At 39.4% G+C, this 21,941-nt stretch overlaps 1 protein-coding gene across 1 annotated transcript in view; it reads left to right on the top strand.

Moving 5' to 3' along the window:
* The window catches only part of pacsin1b (protein kinase C and casein kinase substrate in neurons 1b), a 35,960-nt gene extending 17,525 nt beyond the window's left edge, over positions 1-18,435 (top strand). The window contains exons 2-10 of the mRNA XM_085457464.1: positions 6,843-6,968; positions 10,800-10,956; positions 11,839-12,074; positions 12,170-12,325; positions 13,851-14,026; positions 14,114-14,234; positions 14,522-14,640; positions 14,738-14,934; positions 15,094-18,435. Coding sequence (XP_085313590.1) covers positions 6,909-6,968; positions 10,800-10,956; positions 11,839-12,074; positions 12,170-12,325; positions 13,851-14,026; positions 14,114-14,234; positions 14,522-14,640; positions 14,738-14,934; positions 15,094-15,203 — 1,332 coding nt within the window. The 5' untranslated portion in view covers positions 6,843-6,908 and the 3' untranslated portion in view covers positions 15,204-18,435. The remainder of the gene's footprint in view (positions 1-6,842; positions 6,969-10,799; positions 10,957-11,838; positions 12,075-12,169; positions 12,326-13,850; positions 14,027-14,113; positions 14,235-14,521; positions 14,641-14,737; positions 14,935-15,093) is intronic.
* Positions 18,436-21,941: the final 3,506 nt, after the last annotated feature.

The raw sequence follows: 21,941 nt of genomic DNA, 5'->3' as shown, positions 1-21,941 counted from the left end.
ATCATAGCAGAAATTCCCCTTGATTATTTGTTTATTTATGGAGTAGTAAGCTCTGGGGGGGTGGGGGTGTCCAACCAATTTCCTCCCTCACTTCATCTCGGCTTTTTATTGTCAAAGGTGTCACTCCATCCTTTTCTCCATGGTTGACCCAAATAACCACGCAGCTTCTGCCCCTCCCCCTGACTTCTTATCAAAACACATCACTGGTGCTTCTCTTTCCATTGTTTCATATTCTTCTCTGAGGCATCAAACATTTTGCTCTTAATAGCTTTTGTATCGTTTTTGTTGTTTAATGCAACAGTAATCTGTCTGCTAATATATTGAGCTTTCCCAAAACAGATTTTAATTTGGTTTCCATATTCACAGTGCGTGGTGTGTGGAACAAAATGATGTAAATAATTTAACATGTCAAGAAAAGTGCTATGTCTTGCCAATCATTACATGTTGCTACTCTCATTTGTCTGTGATCAGTAACCATTTAGATTTGCATAAACACTGGAAGCAGGTGGAAACAGCCAGCCTGCTCTTGCCAAAACACATTAGCCATCCACATAATATATCAGGTTTGTGTAATCCTTACAAGGCAAAATGTAAATATTACAAGCTGTGGTTTCATGCAGAGTTAGAGGTAGGACTGTTTCTTTGCTTTTTACCTGGCACACAGCCCCCTCGTGAAACAATAACCTTAAAAAAACATAATAGAATTTGTTTTAGATGGAGCCAAAGTTAGCTATGGATTTTCCCTTTTGCACTGTTTCACCCGGTTTCCAATCTACTTCGCAAAGCCAAGTCATTAGATTTATGTTTAGCAAGAGTCATTAAAGCAGCGTTGATTTATATCCATATAGATCTATGTATATATAACTCAGAGAAAGAAAGAGAATATTTCTCAAAATGTTGGTTTAACATACAAAGTTTGTCATTCCTGACAGATTCACTGGTCCATTTCTCTGCATTCCTGGTTAGTCCCTACAAAATACATGTAAAAATAAATTGCTCCATATTTAACATCAATACAGTGTCACAGAGGAAATTAGATTCTCTGACTGTAACATGACTTGTCTGGGGATGTTTTGTCTTCCCACGGTGGCTGTAGATGACATTTTACTTGCATTTCATGTTCATATCATTTGCATTTTATCTTGATCAGCATTCCAAATATTGTGGTTTGTTTGTAAATGTTGTTTGTAGGTCTTGTTTCATATGCAGACATTCACATCTTGCTACATATATTTATTAAAAAGGAAGCCCCTGTGTCTCTGATGCTTGCAAATATCTAAAGAAAATTAAGTTTGGAATGTTTTGATCAATATGCAGTGGAACAAACTAGCAGCCTATGCCTACGCAAGCAGTCTGGTTTCTCCCAGAGGAGATTATCCTGCAGTTATTGCTACAACGGCTAATCCAGGATTCTGTTTTATGCGCTTCCTTTTGTTCAGACTGAAGTGTTTTAAACGATTGTCTGTAAAACTGAAACTTACCAAATTCCCAACCCTATGCGGTTACAATTACAAGAAGGCTAAAAGAGTGCCAATCAGGACTGATGAGTTTGTGTTTGGCAACCTACCCAAAAAAAACAGCAAAGCGATGTCATTTTTGTTGGTACCTTCTCAAACATGGGAATTTCTCATTACACAAGCTGTCAGTGTACAAGTAATAATAATAATAATAATGGATTGCATTTATATAGCGCTTTTCGGGGCCCTCAAAGCGCTGTACAATTCCACTATTCATTCACTCTCACATTCACACACTGGTGGAGGCAAGCTACAGTTGTAGCCACACAAGTGTATAAGTATAGTAGTGTAGAAGTATTACAAATGTCATGAATCGCTGTGCGGCAGGCAGGAGTTGGACCCAAAATGTAGGACTCAGAGACTCAGGGGATGAACTCAAAATTACAGCTTTATTTGCTGGTCACAGAAAACGAGCATACAAAACTAAACTGGGAAAATATAAACTCACACTTTGCAGCGAGGCACACGAGGAAACACACAGCTTGAGGGACAACACGACACTGACTCAGAGAAACACAGGTTTAAATACACTGGGAAGTAACGAGGGGAATGAGACACAGAAGGAGGGCACAGCTGGGAGAAATCAGGACTGACGAGGCAAGCAAAGCAGGACGCATTCACATAAGACACGGACCTTCAAGGTAAAACAGGAAGTATCACACAGAGACGCGAACTTGACACAGTGGAGACAGCAACTAAGAAACACAGAGACATAAACCATAAGGCAGAGGTCTAAGAACCAAAATACACAGAGGGAAATACTAAGCTTGGAACACAAGAAACTAGACTTGAGGGAGTAACAAAAGACCAACCATAAGAACATAATGCACACTGCAGAGTGACAGAAAACAAGAAACTCAAACATGCAAAGACACACACTTACACAGAACAGAGGGGGCACAGAGAAACATGAAGGGCAAGGGATCAAAACTAGAAACGATAGAATAACTGACAAGTACAATAATACAAAAAATCACAAAGAACTAAAAACGCTGGGTCAGGAGACACAGGACCCTGACAAGAAAAGTAAACTGAGTAGTTCTCAGGCACATTTATTGAAATATTAAAGATATATTTCCAAAACGAGATAGAGGTAGCTGCTGCAAAACACTCTAATTAACCTAATAAATGCCCCAGACCTTCAGTTTAACAACAAAACAACAAGTTCCTTTCACCATCAAATAGTCATGTTTTTTAGTTTGCATGAAAGGAAGTGTGTTCATTGTCTTTTAATTCTCTAAAAGTATTGCCTTTCATATTTCCTGACTAATAAAAGTGGATATTCTTTAAATGTACTGCAGTAGTCACACACCACAGTGCAACATAGGAAACTACAGTAAACACAAAACAATTACAAAGCACTGAAACAACAACAATGTAGCATAAAAATATATGTACAGTTTAAACAGTGTGTATACATCATGCCCAGTTAAGAGCTTTTTGTCGTCAAGCCTTTCTTGCACTTTAGCTGGGGAGTAATTAATGTTTATGCCACAACCAGATGCACTCTCCTGCATCTCCCTGTGTTCTGTTTTCTTGCCCCTTTCAACACGTCACCACACATCGACACTCTTTTCCCCATTTCATAGGCAGTCATTGCACCCACAAAATGTCTATCTGAGCATTTTAAATACATTTCACATTACTCATATCATGACTTACACCTGTAGGCTCTCCAGATTTTGCAGACTAGATGGCCGGTTCTGCTTGTGCACAATGAAAAAAGCACTTTCTGTCGTGTAGAAGTGACAAAACATTGTAGATAAAAGCCATAAGTCTTAATCCAACTGATAATCTGAAATATGTGTTTCTGGCTGAAATTGATCTATAACCTTAGTATGGTTCATTACCTGAAGCCATAGATTCTCAGAGTTTTTCTCAAAATCCTCACATACCATACGAAAGTGACCAAGATCGGATTTGAAAATATCAGATTTGTGCCGTTCACACTGTCATACCATGATTGGATATGGGTCGCATAGGGTCGAAAAAGTCGGATTTGATGCACTTGCGCCTGCAGTGTGAACGTTTATTATTATCGGGGGATATTGAAGTTTTCCCTAGGTAATCTCTCACTAATCTATGCGTTGGTATTTTTTTTGTGAAACACTTGATGTTTGTTTTTTTTTTCTTGAAAGGTGCTATAGAAGTTAATATTATTTACTTACTTATATTGCTGGTTCACGACTTTAATTCCATCCAGTGGTATGCTGTGTGGCAGTTTGACAGTGTAGTCTTTCTGAAACTGCAATTTGTATTGTGTACTGAACCTGGTGGGCGTGAGGCATGAGTTTAAATATCGTTAGGCAGTCTGTGTGCTTAGTAATTATGCTGAGGTTTTGTAATCTGGTGAATATAGATATAAATATTAGATATTTTCAGACAAATAGAAAATCTTGTGCCATCACTAGTAGCCACAACTGATTAACTTCTGCAGCAGGTGTTCCAGTAAGGCCGTGGGATAATATTAAGTGACCATAATGAGTGAAGATTACCCTGCAATTTTACAGCAGTGTTCTGATAATAGCCGCCTGAGTCTATGCCACTGAAAATTAATAGCTAGTCATTAAATCTATTGACAGAGTAATCTCACGAGAGCAGGTAGAAAATAGCTGGAAGCATTCAGGCTATAAGGGTAAGACTGCATTTGAGTTCACCTGATATCAGCATGTATAAAGTAACCTGCTTGATTGACTAACCTTTGATGTCCCTTGATGCCAGTCTCTATTTTCCTTTGGTTTGTACGTTGTAATAAAGTTTATTAGCATATTATTGTAGTTTTTGTGGCAGCACCTTTTATTACAGTAGTAGCTGAGTAACAAAGCAGAAAAAATTACATAATAATGTGGTAATTTCTGAGTTATTACAATGCAATTACAAAGTAATAACAGTTAATATCAAGCAATATCATGGTAGCAACAGTGGTTACAGTTGAGTAATATTACACTCAAACTAGGGCTGGGCGATATGGCCTAAAATCCATATTGCGGTATAATTTGAAGTACGTGCAGTAACGATATATATCGCGATATATTCTTTTCTTCTGTATAATGTATTTTCGACACTGTAAGGCACACTTAAAATCCTTTAATTTTCTCAAAAATCGAGAGTGTGCCTATGAATTCTGGTTGTGCTTACTGACCTCAAACCGATTTTGGCATGCAGAAATCTGCTAAAAAATGTTTTAGTACAACTTTGGTAAGCCGCACTGCTTGATGGATTGTCAGAGCATTACGGCTGCCGTAGTGAGGAGCTTTGTAATAATTTGGACCCAGTAATCTGGGTCCAAAACTTTGTCCGCTTCAGGTCCCAAAGTCAAACGAACACTGAGAGTTAAAAACTGTCTAAATTCTTTCATCTTTAATAAAATCATCAGCGTTGCTGCTTTACCAAGTGTAACAATTAAGTTTAACATCCATGCATCCATGAAAACAGAATTTATTAAATTTAACCGAAGTTAGAAGTTAACAGGAAGTTAGCTCGCTGGTTTCCACCTAAACATGACAGGTCAGGGACAAATGCAATCGCATAGCAGGATGCTATACACGGGGCAAACTTCAGTCAGGAGAACAACTGAGATTATTCATCCACAATACGAGGTTAGTTATTAATATACTGCAACAACATGGGAATAGAACAGCTGCGAGAGAATTCAACATTAATGAATCAATGTTACGGAAGTGGAGGAAGCGCAGTTTTTGGCTTTCCCCGTATTTCAAAAGTGCTTCATCTCTTTGCTATGACTGTTGCCCGGCATAATTTGCAGATGATAATGGTTGTAGCCGCTGTGACACTTTCGGCCAAAACAGGCGCAGCTTGATGACATCATCAACATGCGCTATCGGGGTAGAGCGGTATAGTCAAAATCTCTATCGTTGGCCAAATTTATATAGTTTCTATCGTATATCGTTTATATCGCCCACCCCTTACTCAAACTGATGTAACTGGATAATAAGGGGGGTAATGATGTGGAAATAAAGGCATCCGAGTGATAGTAATAGTTTAGTAATAGTAATTAGTAATAGTAGGGTAATACCTTGGTAACAACATGATAACCTGCTAGAAATAAGAAGGTAATCTTCACATTTTTATACAGAGTTTAAATTGTAATAACCTCGTAATAATAATGTAATTTTGACCAATTTTTTTGCATATTGGATAGTATTACTATATTATATTTATTGAATTTATTCTACCATAGATTCCCAACACCCTGCTGGTTTTAAAAGCAATAATGTAAATATTATGCTGCAAAATTCAAACCCACCTGTTACTCCATGTTAACAACCTTTTAAAACAAACTTAATGAACAGGACCACCTTTCACAGCATATTTTATATCTGGATGACAACACGTAACATGGTAAAAATATTTCAGGTAGGAAGGAAAGTGATCATGGAATGCATATTTCAAATGTCCAGTATACAAAAATAGGATCTCATCCATGTTCTCCCACTTATCCAATTCAGGTTTGTAGGGGGGCTGCGCCGTCTTCTTCACTGATCTCTAACCATCCAAAGATCCAGCCTCTCTTGCAGCAAGTAGCATCAGACTGCCCACTTGCATACTGTAAATGAGAAGTTTTGAAAGAAGAATAATGTTAAAGCAAGCATGATGTAATTGGCAGGTCTTTGAGCAACCATTTCAGAGATACGGATTGCCTTATTAAAAAGAAAAAAAAAAGAAAAAATCCACTATTATAATTTGTGTATACAGTAAAATAATTAATTTATCTTTTTTTCTTTTCTGCCCAAAATAGTATATTGGAACACATTTGAATATTTAATGTGTATTATTAGAAATAAACCACAGCAAAATTCACTAGGGATGGATAGCTATATTCTGAGTACACCACACCTCTAACACTCTCGCCTAAACTGTTGAAACTGGAGTGCTTAATTTTTGGGTGAATACTTTAAGTAACAGTATAACTAACCACATCTAGTTCTTTATCAGTATTTTCAATAATTGTCAGCTATTTTGAGAAACCTTACTTTTATGCAACCTTAGTTTTTATTCTGTTAGTCAAATAAGCTAATAGGATATGGTTTAAGTTAATAAGTACACGGTCCCAAATATAACTATAACTATAAAATCACAGACATTACCTTCTTATTTCTAGCAGGTTATCATATTGTTACCAAGATATTATGCTACTATTACTAATTGGTTTTGCTTTAAACAATGTTTTTTAGTGAATCTCACTGCAGATGCTGGATTTGTTCTAATCGGATTTATAAATTCTAAAAGAGTTGTGAACTGAGTTTTTATGTGTCTCACACATCAGAGGGTTTTACATTCCTCTGCGCTTGTCTTGTCTTACAGTGCATAAGGAGAGTTATTTTGCTGCAGACTACCACAGCCTAAAGCCACCCTGCCAAATCGGGGACCATGTCTGGAGCCTACGATGAGTCCGCCAGTCTGGAGGAGACCACAGACAGTTTCTGGGAGGTGAGACAGCTAGGAGCAACATTTGACAGATTAAACTTAGCTGGGAAGTGACACGACCTAGTAATGAACTCTCAGTAAACCTACTTTATCTGAGAGAAAGATACAGGGCCTCATTTGTCAGCCGTTTGGAGATTTGCACGTAAATCAGGCAAGTACTTGCCACTGCGCATAGCAACAGATTTATCGACCGGAATGGATCACTGAGCTGCAGGTGCCTCAAACTCAGATCAGAAAATGACGCACACATTTCCTCAGCATGACAAATTACTCTATGTTGGTGCCATTATTTCTGATTGACTCGATTTATCAAGCCACATCTTGTATTATGGCACAGTTAAAATGAAAGGAAAAACAGAAATATTTCATTGTTGGCCCAACCTGTGCTCTCAAAGTGTAAGAACTCCTCACCAGTAGTCTTTTTTTTTTGTCCTGTGTATCTTTGTGGACAAGTCACCTTAAAAAGCTGTTCCTCAGGAGGTAGACCGAGTCCGCCATTAATCAGGTGTTTCAAACCCAACTCCTCCACTGTGCACGCGAGAGTGCTCTTGAACCACTTCGAGTGGTCCATTAGACTAGAAAAGTGGTGCATAAATGCCAGCCCATTTACCCGTTTGATTGCTAAACTGTGATCCTGATGAGACATCAAGCTGAAATGTGTCACCATATATTAAAATGCTCATCAGAAAATGAAGGAAAAAAATACAAATAAAATCAGCACAAGAACTAAAATAAAAATGCTTAGCTTATAAACCAAATGTGTCTTTAGCTGCCTTTTAAAACAATCCACAGAAAGAGCAAAACCTCCGGGGTGCAGGCAGAGCCTGCCGCGGGCCTCAAAGGTTTGATCAGCCCAGGCACTTAGGGCATGAGGGGACAGTTTGTTGAGTTGTGGTTATCTTTGTTAAATGGAAAATAAATGGGCCTTTTTCACATGAAACATAGCAAGAGCATGTACACACAGTAATGAATGAGTACCTACCTACACTGACTCTTTGGACTAATAAACACAAATTAAAGGTAAATACAGTTCACTTTACCATAAAATGTTGCAAACAAGAGCAATGAAGGGGTTAGATGAGGGGTGAAAAGATAAAAGCTCCCTGGCACTGTACATTAATCTTGGACGACCTGTCAATGCAAGTGGAATTTGACCAGCATATTTATAAAGAAGCTGATGAGGGAAGAGGAAAAGGTGAGTCAGTGGGTGTGGGATACCAGATGAACAAACTGCGGTTAATGCAGGGCAGAATCGGAAATAACAGGAGGGTTACGCTGAGTTCAGAAAACACTATTTCAGGGGGCTTTTTCTAAATGGTAGCATTCCAAGCTGTGATTGGCTCATCGTCCATGTCTATCAGCCAAGTCAGAGTAAGATTTTATAATCTCTGAATTTGGCACCAGTATAGACAAAGGCAGTCCAAACGATGGATTAATAGAGATGGGATGAGGATGAGTTATCTGTGGGACAAATCACCTTATTCCAGATCATGCCAGTGAAAAAGGTACTGTGTTTATTGGTCCCAACAGGTTGATAGTTTATCACTGTAGATCAGTCTTACTTTGTTTGATTAATCTGTTGTTTTCTGTATATGAAAAATAGGAAATTTCCAGCACAACTTCCTATGGTCTGTTTGTTGCTTATTTCATCTGTCTGTCAGATCAAAGATTTTCAGTGTACCATCTGCTAAGTTGAAGGATTGCACCATTTTGTCAAAACTGAAATGCTGGAAGTAGGCGATTTTCTGCGTAAATATTAATGGTTTCTGCTTGTCTGTTGTTTCAATTGCAATTTGTTGTTCTGGGTTTTTCCCACAAGATTACATCAGCTGCAACCTTTCCTGAGCAAAAACAGCCCTGAGTAATTTGAGAAACTAGTGCCAAGAAGCTCATTCATTATATATGAGAGGTGGTGACTCAGGTGAGGTGGTAAGGTAGCAATTTGCTGTTGAAATTATTCACCTCATCAGTACAGACTGTCCTGTTGCTTTATGTTCAGATGCAGGAGTTTGTTTGATGAATGTACTCAGGAGGCGCTTTAGACAGAAGACTTCATACATTCGGGTTTTTTATATTCGATCTCCTCTCAGACTCGGTTCAGTTTTATCCTCATCATGTCTCTTCATGTTCGGGAGTCAGGTGGAGGAGCAGAGGTATTTGCTTCCAGCACATAGTCACTTTATCACAGTCAGCCACTGCATTACTGCTGTGGAGCTGCTGCAGTGCTGCCTGCAGATCGCTGACTCAGCTCACTGCTGCTCCAGCAGAGGCCTGGTCTGGAATGCAATCATTTGCTCCCCCCAGCTGCTTTCATTTAGTTCCGATTTTAGGCTTGTTGGGTGTTGCTTTCAAGGTGTATTAAGTGTAAACATCTAGTGCCTGTTCAGCAAAGATGCAGTCCTGCTAAAAGTGTAAAATGAAGCCAGTAAACTGGGGTTCAGCCTCTGTGTAGCTCTCTCTCTCTCACAGGGGCTCTGTCTCTCGGCAGAGCTCTCCATGAGGTTGCTGCTCCTGCATCCATGGAGAGTTGTACATTATATGACATTAACCCATCCCCTGGTTTCATTGCATAACTTTGCACAGCAGCAGCAGCCATTTCCCTGCTGATCCTTCCTGCTTCACCGACAGGCTTTTGGGGTTTTTTTTCAAGGTGCACCAAATAACAGTAGAAGTACACAGGTCATGTAAATCCATTATCACTTTAATACCAATCCTTTATATAGCTTTAGCTAGAACCAGAAAAGACCCATATTTTAGGAGATAGTCTGAGACAATTTTTTTTCTTGTTTTGTAATATATATATATTTAGGCATTTATTCAAATGTGTACAGTTGACATGACAGCAGATAACCGTGTGACATTGGTCCACAGTTGCAAGTAGTTTTAGTGAAAAGTAGTTTTTACAAACAAAGGGGGTATCTGAAAACTATCTGAAATCACAGTATGGGTCCTAATAACCCAGTGATGCTATGGGAATTCTGATGTCCTGATTTGAACATTTTAGGACACATTTAAGTTAAAGGAGACTTACTGTGCAAATTTCAAACACGTTTTTATTCTTGGACCCTACCAGAGTGACTTTGCATAAAATGCAGTTTAGAATAATCTTTATTTATCATATAATTGGCCTTTGTGCAGCCCTTCAGTTCACCTTGTGACTGAAACAAGCTATTTTAGCTCCCCTCCCTTTAAGTCAACTTTTGTCCGATTGGCTGGGACGTGTGTGGGGTTACTATGCTCAAGGCCACTGGACCGTCCTTGATCAGCTGTGTTTGTCATCATCCACTTCAGGCTCACTTCAGATAGTCTAATCAGTGAACCAAATCAGTAAACTGAGGTGGACAAACAAGCTTGACTGAGGATGTTTTAAGCCAGCAAACAGTTTGTGTCACTTGCTATGCGGTTAACTGACAAGTTTGTGTAAAAAGGATTATTGGACTAACAGTCTATTTATTGTGATACCTAAAAGATGTCTGCAGCCTTTTTTGACTAGCAGCTTTTCATAGAAAGCTGTTGGTCTGAACTGATTATAAATTAACTAAATCTCACAGCTCAAAGCCTTAGGTGATGAATTTTCTTCCAAGAACCTCGATGAGGCAGAACACGAATATTTTAAGAACATAATCATTAGTGATCCCCACAGCAGATGGCTGTTCCTCCCCGAGCCCACTTCTTCCTGTTCAAAAAAATAGTTTTTCCTTCCCACTGCCATCAAGTACTTGCTCTGTTACAACAAAATTAAATGCCATCAGGCAACAGTTGGGATTTGGTTGTGTATAAATACTGGGTGAGTAACCTGAATGTCACTGTGATGTTTATTTGTTTTTATATAAGGTTGGGAACTACAAACGCACGGTGAAGCGGATTGATGATGGTCATCGGCTCTGCAATGATCTGATGAACTGCATCCAAGAGCGTGCCAAAATTGAGAAATCCTACGCACAGCAACTGACCGAGTGGTCCAAGAGATGGAAGCAGCTGGTAGACAAAGGTGAGAGATCATTTTACCCAATTCCAAAAAACATTGGATACTTTGTAAAAATAAAAACAGAATGCAAAGATTTGCAGTTCTGATGAAGCCATATTTTATTTAAGACAGAGCACAGAAAACGTATCAAGTGTTTAAATTGATAAAATGTGCATTTTGATAATATCTGATTTTATATAAAATGATATTATGTACTGTAAACGGGAGATATTCAAAATCTTTGCGATTTTATGTTGAGGGCCATTATTCTGACTTTGTTTCATAATTTGTGAATGTAGTTTTTTGCAAACTGATGAATCGATGCCAATCTTTAATTCTATGAAACTCTGCCTTGCAGAGGTATTTTTTTTATTTCCATTAATAAAACCCATTTATACTCATGTTAATGATCTGCTGTTAGTTACTCCAACTGTTTTTTTAGTACCAGATACCTTTCCAGAGACAAATTGTTGCCAACAAATTCAAAATCAGCTATTATTATTCATGAAATAGTGAAATGTTGCAGTTTAAGCTTTTGATATTTTTTGTTCTATTGTGAATAAAATATGGGCTTATGAAATTTTAAAATCATTGTCATTGCATTATGTTTTAATTGACATTTTACACAGAGTCCCAACTTTTTCAGGGTTGGGTTTGTATTTCATATTAACATGGAGATACATTACTAGTCTTTATTTACAAATTGCCTTCAAAGTGCAGTAAACAGAAAGACATCTTTTGCATTTAATATGGGAACAGTTTTCCTCAATACCCATTTATAGATTTTAGGGAATAGACCGATCCTTCCTCTAGGCTTCTGCTCTCAGTGTCGTCTTTCACCCCCCAGATCTGAGTCCATGTCAAATAAAGTTTTGATACTTTACCCACACTTCCTTCTTTCACTAGGGCCTCAGTACGGCACAGTAGAACGAGCTTGGATGGCGATGATGACAGAGGCCGAGAACGTGAGCGAGCTCCATCAGGACATAAAGAACTACCTGATCAATGAGGACTTTGAGAAAGTGAAGAACTGGCAGAAAGACTCGTACCACAAACAAATGATGGGTGGATTCAAGGAAACCAAAGAGGCAGAGGAAGGCTTCAAGAAGGCTCAGAAACCATGGGCCAAAAAGCTGAAAGAGGTGAGGGAGTGTGGACTTTACCAGGACTCGTTTTAAATCTTCAAAGTTTGATTACATACTGCTTTCTTCTGTTTATGTTGAATTTCCTTCTTCAGCTCGAGGCTGCCAAGAAAACATACCACATGGCCTGCAAAGAGGAGAAGCTGGCTACCACCAGAGAGGCCAACATCAAGGGAGAGTCATCTGTGGCAGCTGATCAGCAGAAGAAACTCCATGAGAAAGTGGACAAATGTAAACAGGACTCACAGAAGGTGAGAACATCAGCTGCCGCTGCTCCAGCATCATTATGCAAAAGATATTTTCTGCAATAATGCCAAAGGCAAATAAGGCTATTTTAAGGCTGTCTGATTGGAGCCAGTGCAGCATTGTTAATATGTGACAGTATGCCACTCCTTCAGTCAGTAACTCTCATTCACTGCTCTTGACATGGACTCTAGTCTCATTTTACTGCCTCAGTGCTGGAACATTTGATACTGTTCTCTCAAGATTAGTCCGTTTCAAATTGACTCCATAAATGAAACTTATATGAACACGTGGAATACGTGTGTTATTAAAACTAAAACAATGGTCACCCCAAGCCATTTTGATCTTATTACAGACTGAAATATAAATAATTGTAATCATTTTTTAAAAGCAGCTCAGTCACATTATCTGGGGTTTTTTTGGTGGTTTTTTTCTTTTTGGGGGGGGGTGGAGCTTAAAACAGGAGACAGGAGAAAGCTGACATTAGTTAGAGACTGGTTCTTTGGCACCAGAAGTAGAAGAACTTCTGGAGCAGAACCATTTCAGTTAAACAGAATTAAACTGACATTGTACCACTAATCTAGGACCAGTGTTATTAATTTCAACTAACAAATAGGCTAATGCCAGTGCTCAAAAATGGCTGGACCTAAAGTTTGAAACACTGATATAACTGCCTCTAGGAGGTGCTGCATCAAAACATTCACAGGGTAATTTACAGATGCAGCGTTCTTCTCGTGGTACCAGCCACTACTTCCATTCATATAATGGTTCAGGTGCCGTGATAAAGCAGCCAATTGTGTGTGTGGTGATTGTAAGGGAGCAATGTCAATAGGGATATGATTTTTTTTAACTGTTTTTGGACATCAGTAGAGTAGTATGCCACAGACATATAAGCCAAAATTAATCAACTACAATAAGCAGGATGCTTTCTTTGTTCTTTTTGGTTATTTGTCCATGACAAGAAGCAATTTCTGATCAGTCAAATTTTATTTGTAACCTTGCCTGAACCTCATGCTAGGTAACGTTGCTAAATGTGCTTCAGAAGTGACTGAGGACAGGAAAATATAATAAAACAAGCAGATAATAGACACAGATAAGCAATTTAACCTAAAACCAAAACATTGCAGAGAGTGTGATACGATATGATAAAATTAACAACAATTAAAAAGCAGGCAAGTTGAAACCACAGGCTGCATGTTGGATAAATGGATGGATGGATTTTTAGTAAAACTAAAAAGTAAAAATTAAGAGGCATAAATACTTGAATCAAGAAATAAGAATAAAAGTACAAATTAGATCAAATAAAAACAGTACATGAAATAAGGTGATGAGGTAAGTTTAAACATTTTAACACTTCCAGCTGCTCTCAGGTCATCTGGCAGTCTGATGCCATGGTTCAGCGGTGCCAAGGGTACTTTGCAACGATTAGCATATTAATGCCAAAGGTTTATACATGGAAGCATGAGACCGTGAAGAGCTTTGCTTCTGGAATGATTCTTTAATCATGTAATGTCCGTGTGTGTTGCAACACAGGCTAAGGAGAAGTATGAGAAGGCTCTGGATGAGCTGAGTAAATGCACCCCTTCATACATGGAGAACATGGAGCAGGTGTTCGACCAGTGCCAGCAGTTTGAAGAGAAGAGGCTGAGTTTCCTCAGGGAGGTGCTGCTGGATGTCAAACGCCACCTCAACCTCACAGAGAACCAAAGGTCTGACATGACTGAAAGTGTTACGATAACAAGACAGCAATCATGTAAACATTACCCATTCACCAAATCCCCACTCTCTGTTCACAGTTATGCTACAGTGTACAGAGAGCTTGAACGCACCATCACATCAGCCAGCCCACAAGAAGATCTGAAGTGGTTCAGCAACGCTCACGGCCCCGGCATGCACATGAACTGGCCACAGTTTGAGGTAATTAAACACTAGAACAGGCTGCACGTGTGCGGGTGGACCATTACAGAGAAATAACGATTTATAAAGCAGTACCGGTATATGGATGAAGCAGGGTGTTAAATATTTATTACATATTAGAAAAAACAATACTATATATAGTTATGTTTATATTCAGCATATCCCTGAATATATATGAGATTGTATAATAAAAAAGATATATATGATTAATATGAAATCCAACTCTAAATCTATTACATCCAAATCTAAACCGTTTTTCCATCTTTTTCTGTTTTGTTTTTTTGCAGGAATACAACCCAGACCTTGTCCATAACATCTCTAAGAAAGAAAAGTCAAAGAAAGGAAATGATGTAGTCATGCTAACTCATGTTACAACAGCAGGAGACCACGCTGTAGACCGAGGAAGGTAACAGCTTACCAGTTATCAGTGCTTTAATGCATATCCTAATCCACATCATCCTCTGAGTGCCTTTTGTATTGTTTGTGAAAAAAATTTCTTTCAGTGTAAGCAGCTACGATAAAAACCAGCCGTACACAGCCTCCACAGAGTGGTCAGATGAGGACCAGACAGCCCCGAACTCAGGCAACGACACCAACGGAGGGATGAACCCCTTCGATGAAGATGTGGGCACAGGTGTGAGAGTGAGAGCGCTGTATGACTATGATGGCCAAGAGCAGGACGAGCTCAGCTTCAGAGTTGGTGAGTGAGACAAAATGGTTAATGTTATGAAAACCACTGGAAAAGCTTTTGAGGATCCTGCGTGACGCCGCAAGTTTTTATTTTATCTGAGATCAGCAGTGTTTATGTAATTTTATTGCACTTTGGCGTTGTTTCTCAGACTCTCTTCCTCTGTTAAAGGTGATGAGCTGACGAAACTGGAGGATGAGGATGATCAGGGCTGGTGTAAAGGTCGCCTGGACAACGGCAAGCTCGGTCTTTACCCAGCCAATTACGTGGAGACAATTTAGAAGTTCCAGCTGAGGACGTTTCCTCATCAAACCCAGACTGAACCGTCCAGTCATAACTGCACATTGCCAGAGACCTGAAATCAAATCAAAGCCTTCTCTTCCTGTCAGGCACAGTGAGCTGTCTTCATCTCTGCACTCATGGTGGAGAAGACTGACAGCTCAATCTGTTCAGGATCACTTCACCTCCAGATACTGCAACTGAAGCAAAATATTATTGTGTCTTTCGTGTGTAGCTGTGTTTGACACCGGTTGTGACGCTAACACGCCATACAAGATGTTCTCTCATTGTATTATTGATGTGGTAACGTCAGCTGTGCCTGGATAGCGAGAATGAGCTGTGCGTTGCGCATTTCATGTGTATATTTTTTTAACAGTTGGGATGCTTGTACAGTTTTTTTCCTCACTGAGTACAGTGTTTTCATTCTCAGTATTTACACATTTAGCCTTTGAGGAATAATTTGACATTTTGGGAAATGCGCATGTTCGCTTTCGTCCTGACTGACAAGATGAGAAGATTTATGCTGCTTGAATGTGAGTCTGAAAACAGCTCGTTGTTCAAACTCAAAAAAGATAGGTATATCTTTTGGCTAAAATCTCAGCAAATTAGATATATAGTTATGTTACAGTCACACTAGGGAAAGCAGTGGTTTAAGCCTCCCAAAAGGTTTTGCGACTGCAGTGAACTTGTGATCTTGTCGCCTTTGAAGTGGTTGTTTTAAAGACCAGATTCAGATTGATTGCAACATTGTTGCAGTGTGGCTGGATTTATTAATTAGATGATAGTTATTTGTAAAATTCACTAAACTTTCTCAGAGTGACTGCAGTCAGTCTGAGTCTGACTGTGAAGTCAGGTTGCCTCCACCATTCAACCTGTGCAGTCTACATGCAATCGAAAGTGGCCAGCTACTGGAGTTGGCGGCGTTGCATACAACCAGTTGGTCACTGTACTTTCAGTTGGTTTCTGACACCTGAAAAATGAAATGCAACCACCAGGCAACCACTGCTTTTTCCTAGTGAAAAGTAGGTTGCTGTCCTGTTTTTACTCTAGTGTGACTGAACCCTTGGCAACTGTCAGCAATTGCAACCACTCTGTCAACCTTTGCCCCTTTACTCCACAAATACTCTCTTCTCTGGTGGAAGTTAGTTCTTCCAAATTGCATCTTTTTAAGTTGGAACAAAGTGAAGGCTACAAACATAAAGTGTTCATCTCAGCTTAGTGCTTTTTAACAACATACTAATGGCTGTTTCAGTGGTTACTGCTCTCCTGGAATTAACACTAGCTACCTTGGTTGGCAGGTTAACCTGTTGCTTACCTATAAAAACCTGAGAAAAACTAGAATCCAGTCTTCTTCGACAGGCTATTAGTGCACTTAACCACATAGTGAGCCATGTTCAACAGATAATTTCATTAAATGCTCCAAAAGGCACCAAGAGATGCCACCTAACAAACAGCTGGATAGTATGAATTTAAGCCCTTATATGATTTAAAGGCTTGAGCAATATAGAAGCAGTGGCTTCATGTTTCACCCGTGAAAGTTTACAATGGTTTAACACACAGCTTATACATGCAATACGTCCAGTTCCTCAAACCACAGACAAAAAAAGTAAAAGCTACTCTCGGCTGGCTTGTCACAAGGGGTCGCCACAGCAGGCTGCTCTGTAAGCATGATTTGGCAGATTTTACGCAACCTCGAAGAGGATTTGTTTCTCTGGCTGGAATCAAACCAGCTGCAATAGCACAAGAGGTTATTTAGAGGTTTTGAGTTAATGTAGAATACAAACACGAGAGATGTGTCAATCTTCTCATCTTACTGTTTGCAAGAAAGCAAGAAGCATATTTTCCCAGAATGCTGAACTGATTCTTTAATGCCTTGACTTGTTTTCATGCTCCACTCTGCAGCATGTCTCTGAATTAGCATTTTGAAACCAGATAAAAGACTGCTCCCCATCAGTACAAAAACACACACGCACACCACAGCCACTCTAAGCCGAGCTTGTCTTTGAAATGGAAATATGTGCTCTACCAGACACTGCGAGGATTGTTTACATTAACCTCCGCTGTCCCGCCCTTCAACAGCAGTGTGTCTGTTTAAGACTTTTACCTTCCACCAAGTTTCTCTTCATCTACGTGTGTTAATAACGTCAACAGCACGAGCTAAAACCTGTCTGGAGATATAAAGCTGCAGCTGTTTTGTGCGGAGATTTGAGTGAATGTGAGTGTTTTGGCATTATCAGCTCCGTGATTAGGTGCATGCTGATGCTCTCACACACTGCTTGCTCATCTTGTCTAAACTGAAGCAGTGCATGGCCTTTATGAGTTTCCACCAAATTATCAACTGAATTTTGATTAAATTAATACTCCTAGGCTGTGGGCATTATTAGCACCTGTGCAGACTGTATTCAGTTTTGTGTCTTTCTGTTTAAATATTTTGAATTCAGAGTGTGTGTGTGGCCCCGCGATACGTGGTTTTGATTGCTTTACTACTGGTGAAGACTGCTCTCTTGTCAGTGAGGAAGGCAGGTGTTCTTTTACTGATGCAGCTAGAGAAAGCTCCAATGTGAAAAGCGGAAAGAGGATCCGTCTCTGAAATATTGATGAGACAGTCGCCTTTTCTGCTGCATGAACTAAATTCATTTCCACGGGATCCAGAAGGGAAATGTCTCTTGTTGTCGTATTAATGCCTCTGTGTACTATTTTTTTAAGCGTTGCCTCTGTTAACACTGGATTCAGAGTGAAATATGTACTGCCTTACCAAAATCTACCATCTTGCCACTCCAAAAACTCTCAGCCGCCGCCTTCAATGAAGTGAAAGAGAGCTCATCACCAGAGAATCTGACTCCAGCTTATGAAGATCACTTTACACCAACATGACACACAGACGCTCTTTAACTGATTGAAGATTATATAAATTTAAACACTACAGCATCTTTACTGTCTCAATGTATCTTTATATTTGAAGCTGAATGGGACTATTTACAAGTTTAATGAAAAGGAAAAAGGAAAAGCTACAGATGCAGCATCCACTGTGAAACTCCTGAAGGATGGGAAAGCATATTTTAAAACGCTCAAGCACCTCCAACTCCTCTTTTTGTCTCTCTGTTTAGTGCTCATGCTGCGAATTAGAGGGCTTTCTTGATTTTTTCTTTTTTCATTTAGCATAGTGCTGTAATTTTCCAACTGTAGTGCCTGTTCAAGCAAAAATAAAAGATGTCATCGGAAAACTGAGGCACACACAGAGTCTGAGTCAAAGATTAATCGCAAAGGTTAGATTCATCGCCGGACCAAAACAAGTGATGCTGCACATAAACATGGATATTATGGTGCAATTTGATATGAATGAGAAAGCGGAAATACCCTGCAGGGAAAGGTCCAGCATTCAAAGTGACGTGGCATTATAGAGAGGTATAAAGGTTAAATTGTCTAGTGTGCAGAAAAATGGCCTCTGTTAGCATAAAGAGATTGATTACTGTGAATGTGGAAATTAAAGTTTAGCCACTTTGAACAAAAATTATATGTTGGTGTTAAAGCGTCATGTTTTTATACTCTATCTGGCTGTCAGATGAATTAAGGGGAGGACAAAATTACAGGTTGGCTTCACACCAATTATTTGTTTTGGGAGATGCTCAAACCATTTATGATCAGTCATCACAAATACTTTATTTTCGTGGCATGCAGTGTACCTGGGTATTGTTGCCGACCACGTCAAACCCTTTGTGACCACAGTGTGGTCAGCTGTGATGAACAAAGTGGGATTCTTAGTTTTCTGCTTTTGCATTGTTGACACACGGTAATAAAAAAAAATCCAAACCAAAAGGGGAAAAAAATCTAAATATCTTTAATGAGAGGGGCTCGTTTATAAACCGCAACTAGCAGTGTATTTAATAATGATTTTCATCATTTAATATGATTTCACAAAAAATCTGCAGCCTGCCACAAGAGGGCAGCATAACCCAAGACTCACTAAAGATGTTCCAACAAATAGTCATAGAGCATATATTCTAATTTTCATATACCCAACAAAAGCAGCAGTGAAAAAAACAAAAAGTAAAACAGCACTTCCAAGCCAAGTGATTCATGATGTAGAGGAAAGTAGTTGTTTGTCGCTTGTTTATTCTGCAATCACTTATACAGCACTTTCTAGTCTTACTGACAACATTATGCTCCAAGCCATATTTGGCCTTTTCATATATATTCATGCAGCACTTTTGTCTGTGTTATTAAACTCTTCATCCACCTTGCATTAAACCTATGGCCAAGTCCGAATCACCAGTTAACCTAAAGTAATCTATATCACTGTGGGGAGAGCTCGGAGTGCCCAGAGGAAATCAATGCAGACTCCACACAGAAGGGACAGGAGATGAGAACATTCAAACACAGAGCCCTCTTAATGTCAGGCAAAGGTGCTAACCACTGCGCCGAAGTCAGTTCGCTGATGGAGCTACTGATCAAATTTGTGGTTATGCTTTTTCACATTACAGTTGTCACATGACTTACAGGGAAATTCAGCAATGGAAAAAAACCTGCTACAAAACTAGTCTCTGTCTTTTGTGGTTGGGTGGATGTTTCTAAACAGACAACAGCACATCTTATTGGTAGTCCTAACACCTACCAAACACTGATATGTTTTGCTATAGGTTTATCTTGTATTTGATCTTATATCTTGTCAGAAGGGTTAAAAAAAAATACTGTAATTTTCTGAAGCTTTACATTACCTATCTGTCACTTCAGCATGGTGAAGATGACTAAAGTAATCACAGATATCACACAGTCATAGCTTTTGACTGAAAGGATGACATCGTAATTCCACTTAAGCCTTTTAAAACATGTGTCCCTATGTGTCAAACTACCCAGAGGGAAACATGGATCAAGAGGCTCATGAGCCTATCCCAACGTGTATACAACACGTTGGGATAGGCTCACCTCTTATTCATCAAAAGAACCGCTTTTCATCTACAACAGTAAACTGGTCCGCATAGCTCCGGGCCACCTCGTTTTGGCAGATGTTCTCCCTCTGACTCGCTGCAAGATTGAGTGCAATTGTGAAATCTCTCAAAACCTGTTGGACTTCTCGAGAGCACAGTTGGAGGTGGGAAAAGTTAACATGACACTAAGGACATGAACCGGAAAAGAATATACATAAAAAGTAATTAGATGATAAGAGTTGAGCCTTTTAGGAACTTCACAAAGCTGATTTTACATTCACTTCATTTACTTAGACACAGCAAACAGATCCAGTCAACAACAAAAAAAAGGTTTGAACAAAGAGTTCTGATCCCACAGATGTTTGCTTAGACCAGATCTTCCCAAAGTGTGGGGCCCGCCCCCTAAGGGGGGCGCAGAGTCATTGCGGGGGGCATGAAAAGGGAAAAAACAACGCTTGGACACTGCTAGCACGGGGCGCCCACACAAACGCAAAGCAGGAGATGAAGCATCGCTGAATATGTTTCCAAACCAACTTCATTCTAAGCCAAAGACTAGAAAATATGGTGAAGCATATCTTCCCTTTGGCTTCACCTGCACAAGTGCCAAGGTAGGTCTCCCCTGCAGAATTGGTTTTCCCTGCAGGTGCTGGGCTCTTCAAATCACTGACAAACAGTATCCCACATTCTTGATTTTAGTTCACAAACACTTGTTGTAATAAATAAATACTCCTGACATTTTGGAAATATTAGCTCTTTATACAGTAAAGCATAGCTAGACTGGCCATCGGGCATACCGGGAATTTGCCCGGTGGGCCGCTGGCGATTTTTTGTTTTTATGGGCCGATGGATTTGGGTTTTTTTTAGGAAGGGTATATATAATAAAAGGTGTTGGATTGGCCAATTGGTCATGATCGACTCTGGGCTGGACCTATTACAGCCGAGGAGGCCGGATGCACCCTCCCCCTTGTTTAGCAATCACGTGATTTTCGCGCAAGGCATGCCGGGAACTCGTGGCAAAACAATCCAAGTACTGCATCAAATGCAAGAATTTGCAGCACCGCAAAACGTTCATTCTCCGGTTCCAATACCTTCTTGTTTTTCTTTGCCGCACAAAAAAGGAATGTACAAAACAAAAGGAGACAGACTCGACGAAAAGACAAAGAAAAGATACGAGGAAAAAATCAAAGGAGTGAAAGGGTCAGACCCTTACTAGCACACAGAGTGGACAAAAGACGTCAGTGTGCTGCCCAACTTTCACGGTTCTTGGAGTGAGCGCATACACTCATGAAGTTTAGTAACTTCAGGTCACTGCAACAAGCCCAGGTACAGTTTACCGACGGATGGGTGCAGGACCTTGAAATGCACCGTGTAGAACGAAAGACCATCGTATGAACAAAGGTAAGTTTACCAATCTCACATATCGTCGTCATAAATACACATCCGTTAACCGTTTATTAATAGGACCTTTGAGCTCAACCGTAATTAATTAGTAGTGGAAATAATTTCTGGTAGCATCACAGAAATGTAGCAGTAACAATAATATTGTATGTTGTAATCGCACTGGACAATTAGTGATACAAAACAACTTTTTTATCCTGTGAATAAAAATATATGTTTTTGTCAGTGTACCATGGTAATAACAGAAGCGAAACGTAATATTGTGTCAGGACAATTCACTATTTATGTACAATAAATAAAGGAGCATAGCGTGACAATTTCTGTTCAGCGTCAGACTTGCTTGTAACCTATATCACCAATTATGTTAAGAAAAATGACGTATTAACTACAACAAAACTCTGACCTTTGTGGGAATGC

This window comes from Copadichromis virginalis, linkage group LG5, assembly GCF_057382275.1.
Source record: "Copadichromis virginalis isolate Kocher_CV1m ecotype Utaka linkage group LG5, C_Virginalis_male_GT1.1, whole genome shotgun sequence".
Taxonomy (NCBI): Eukaryota; Metazoa; Chordata; class Actinopteri; order Cichliformes; family Cichlidae; genus Copadichromis; species Copadichromis virginalis.
Note: the sequence above shows the minus strand (reverse complement) of the source record. Positions and strands in the feature narration are given on the sequence as shown.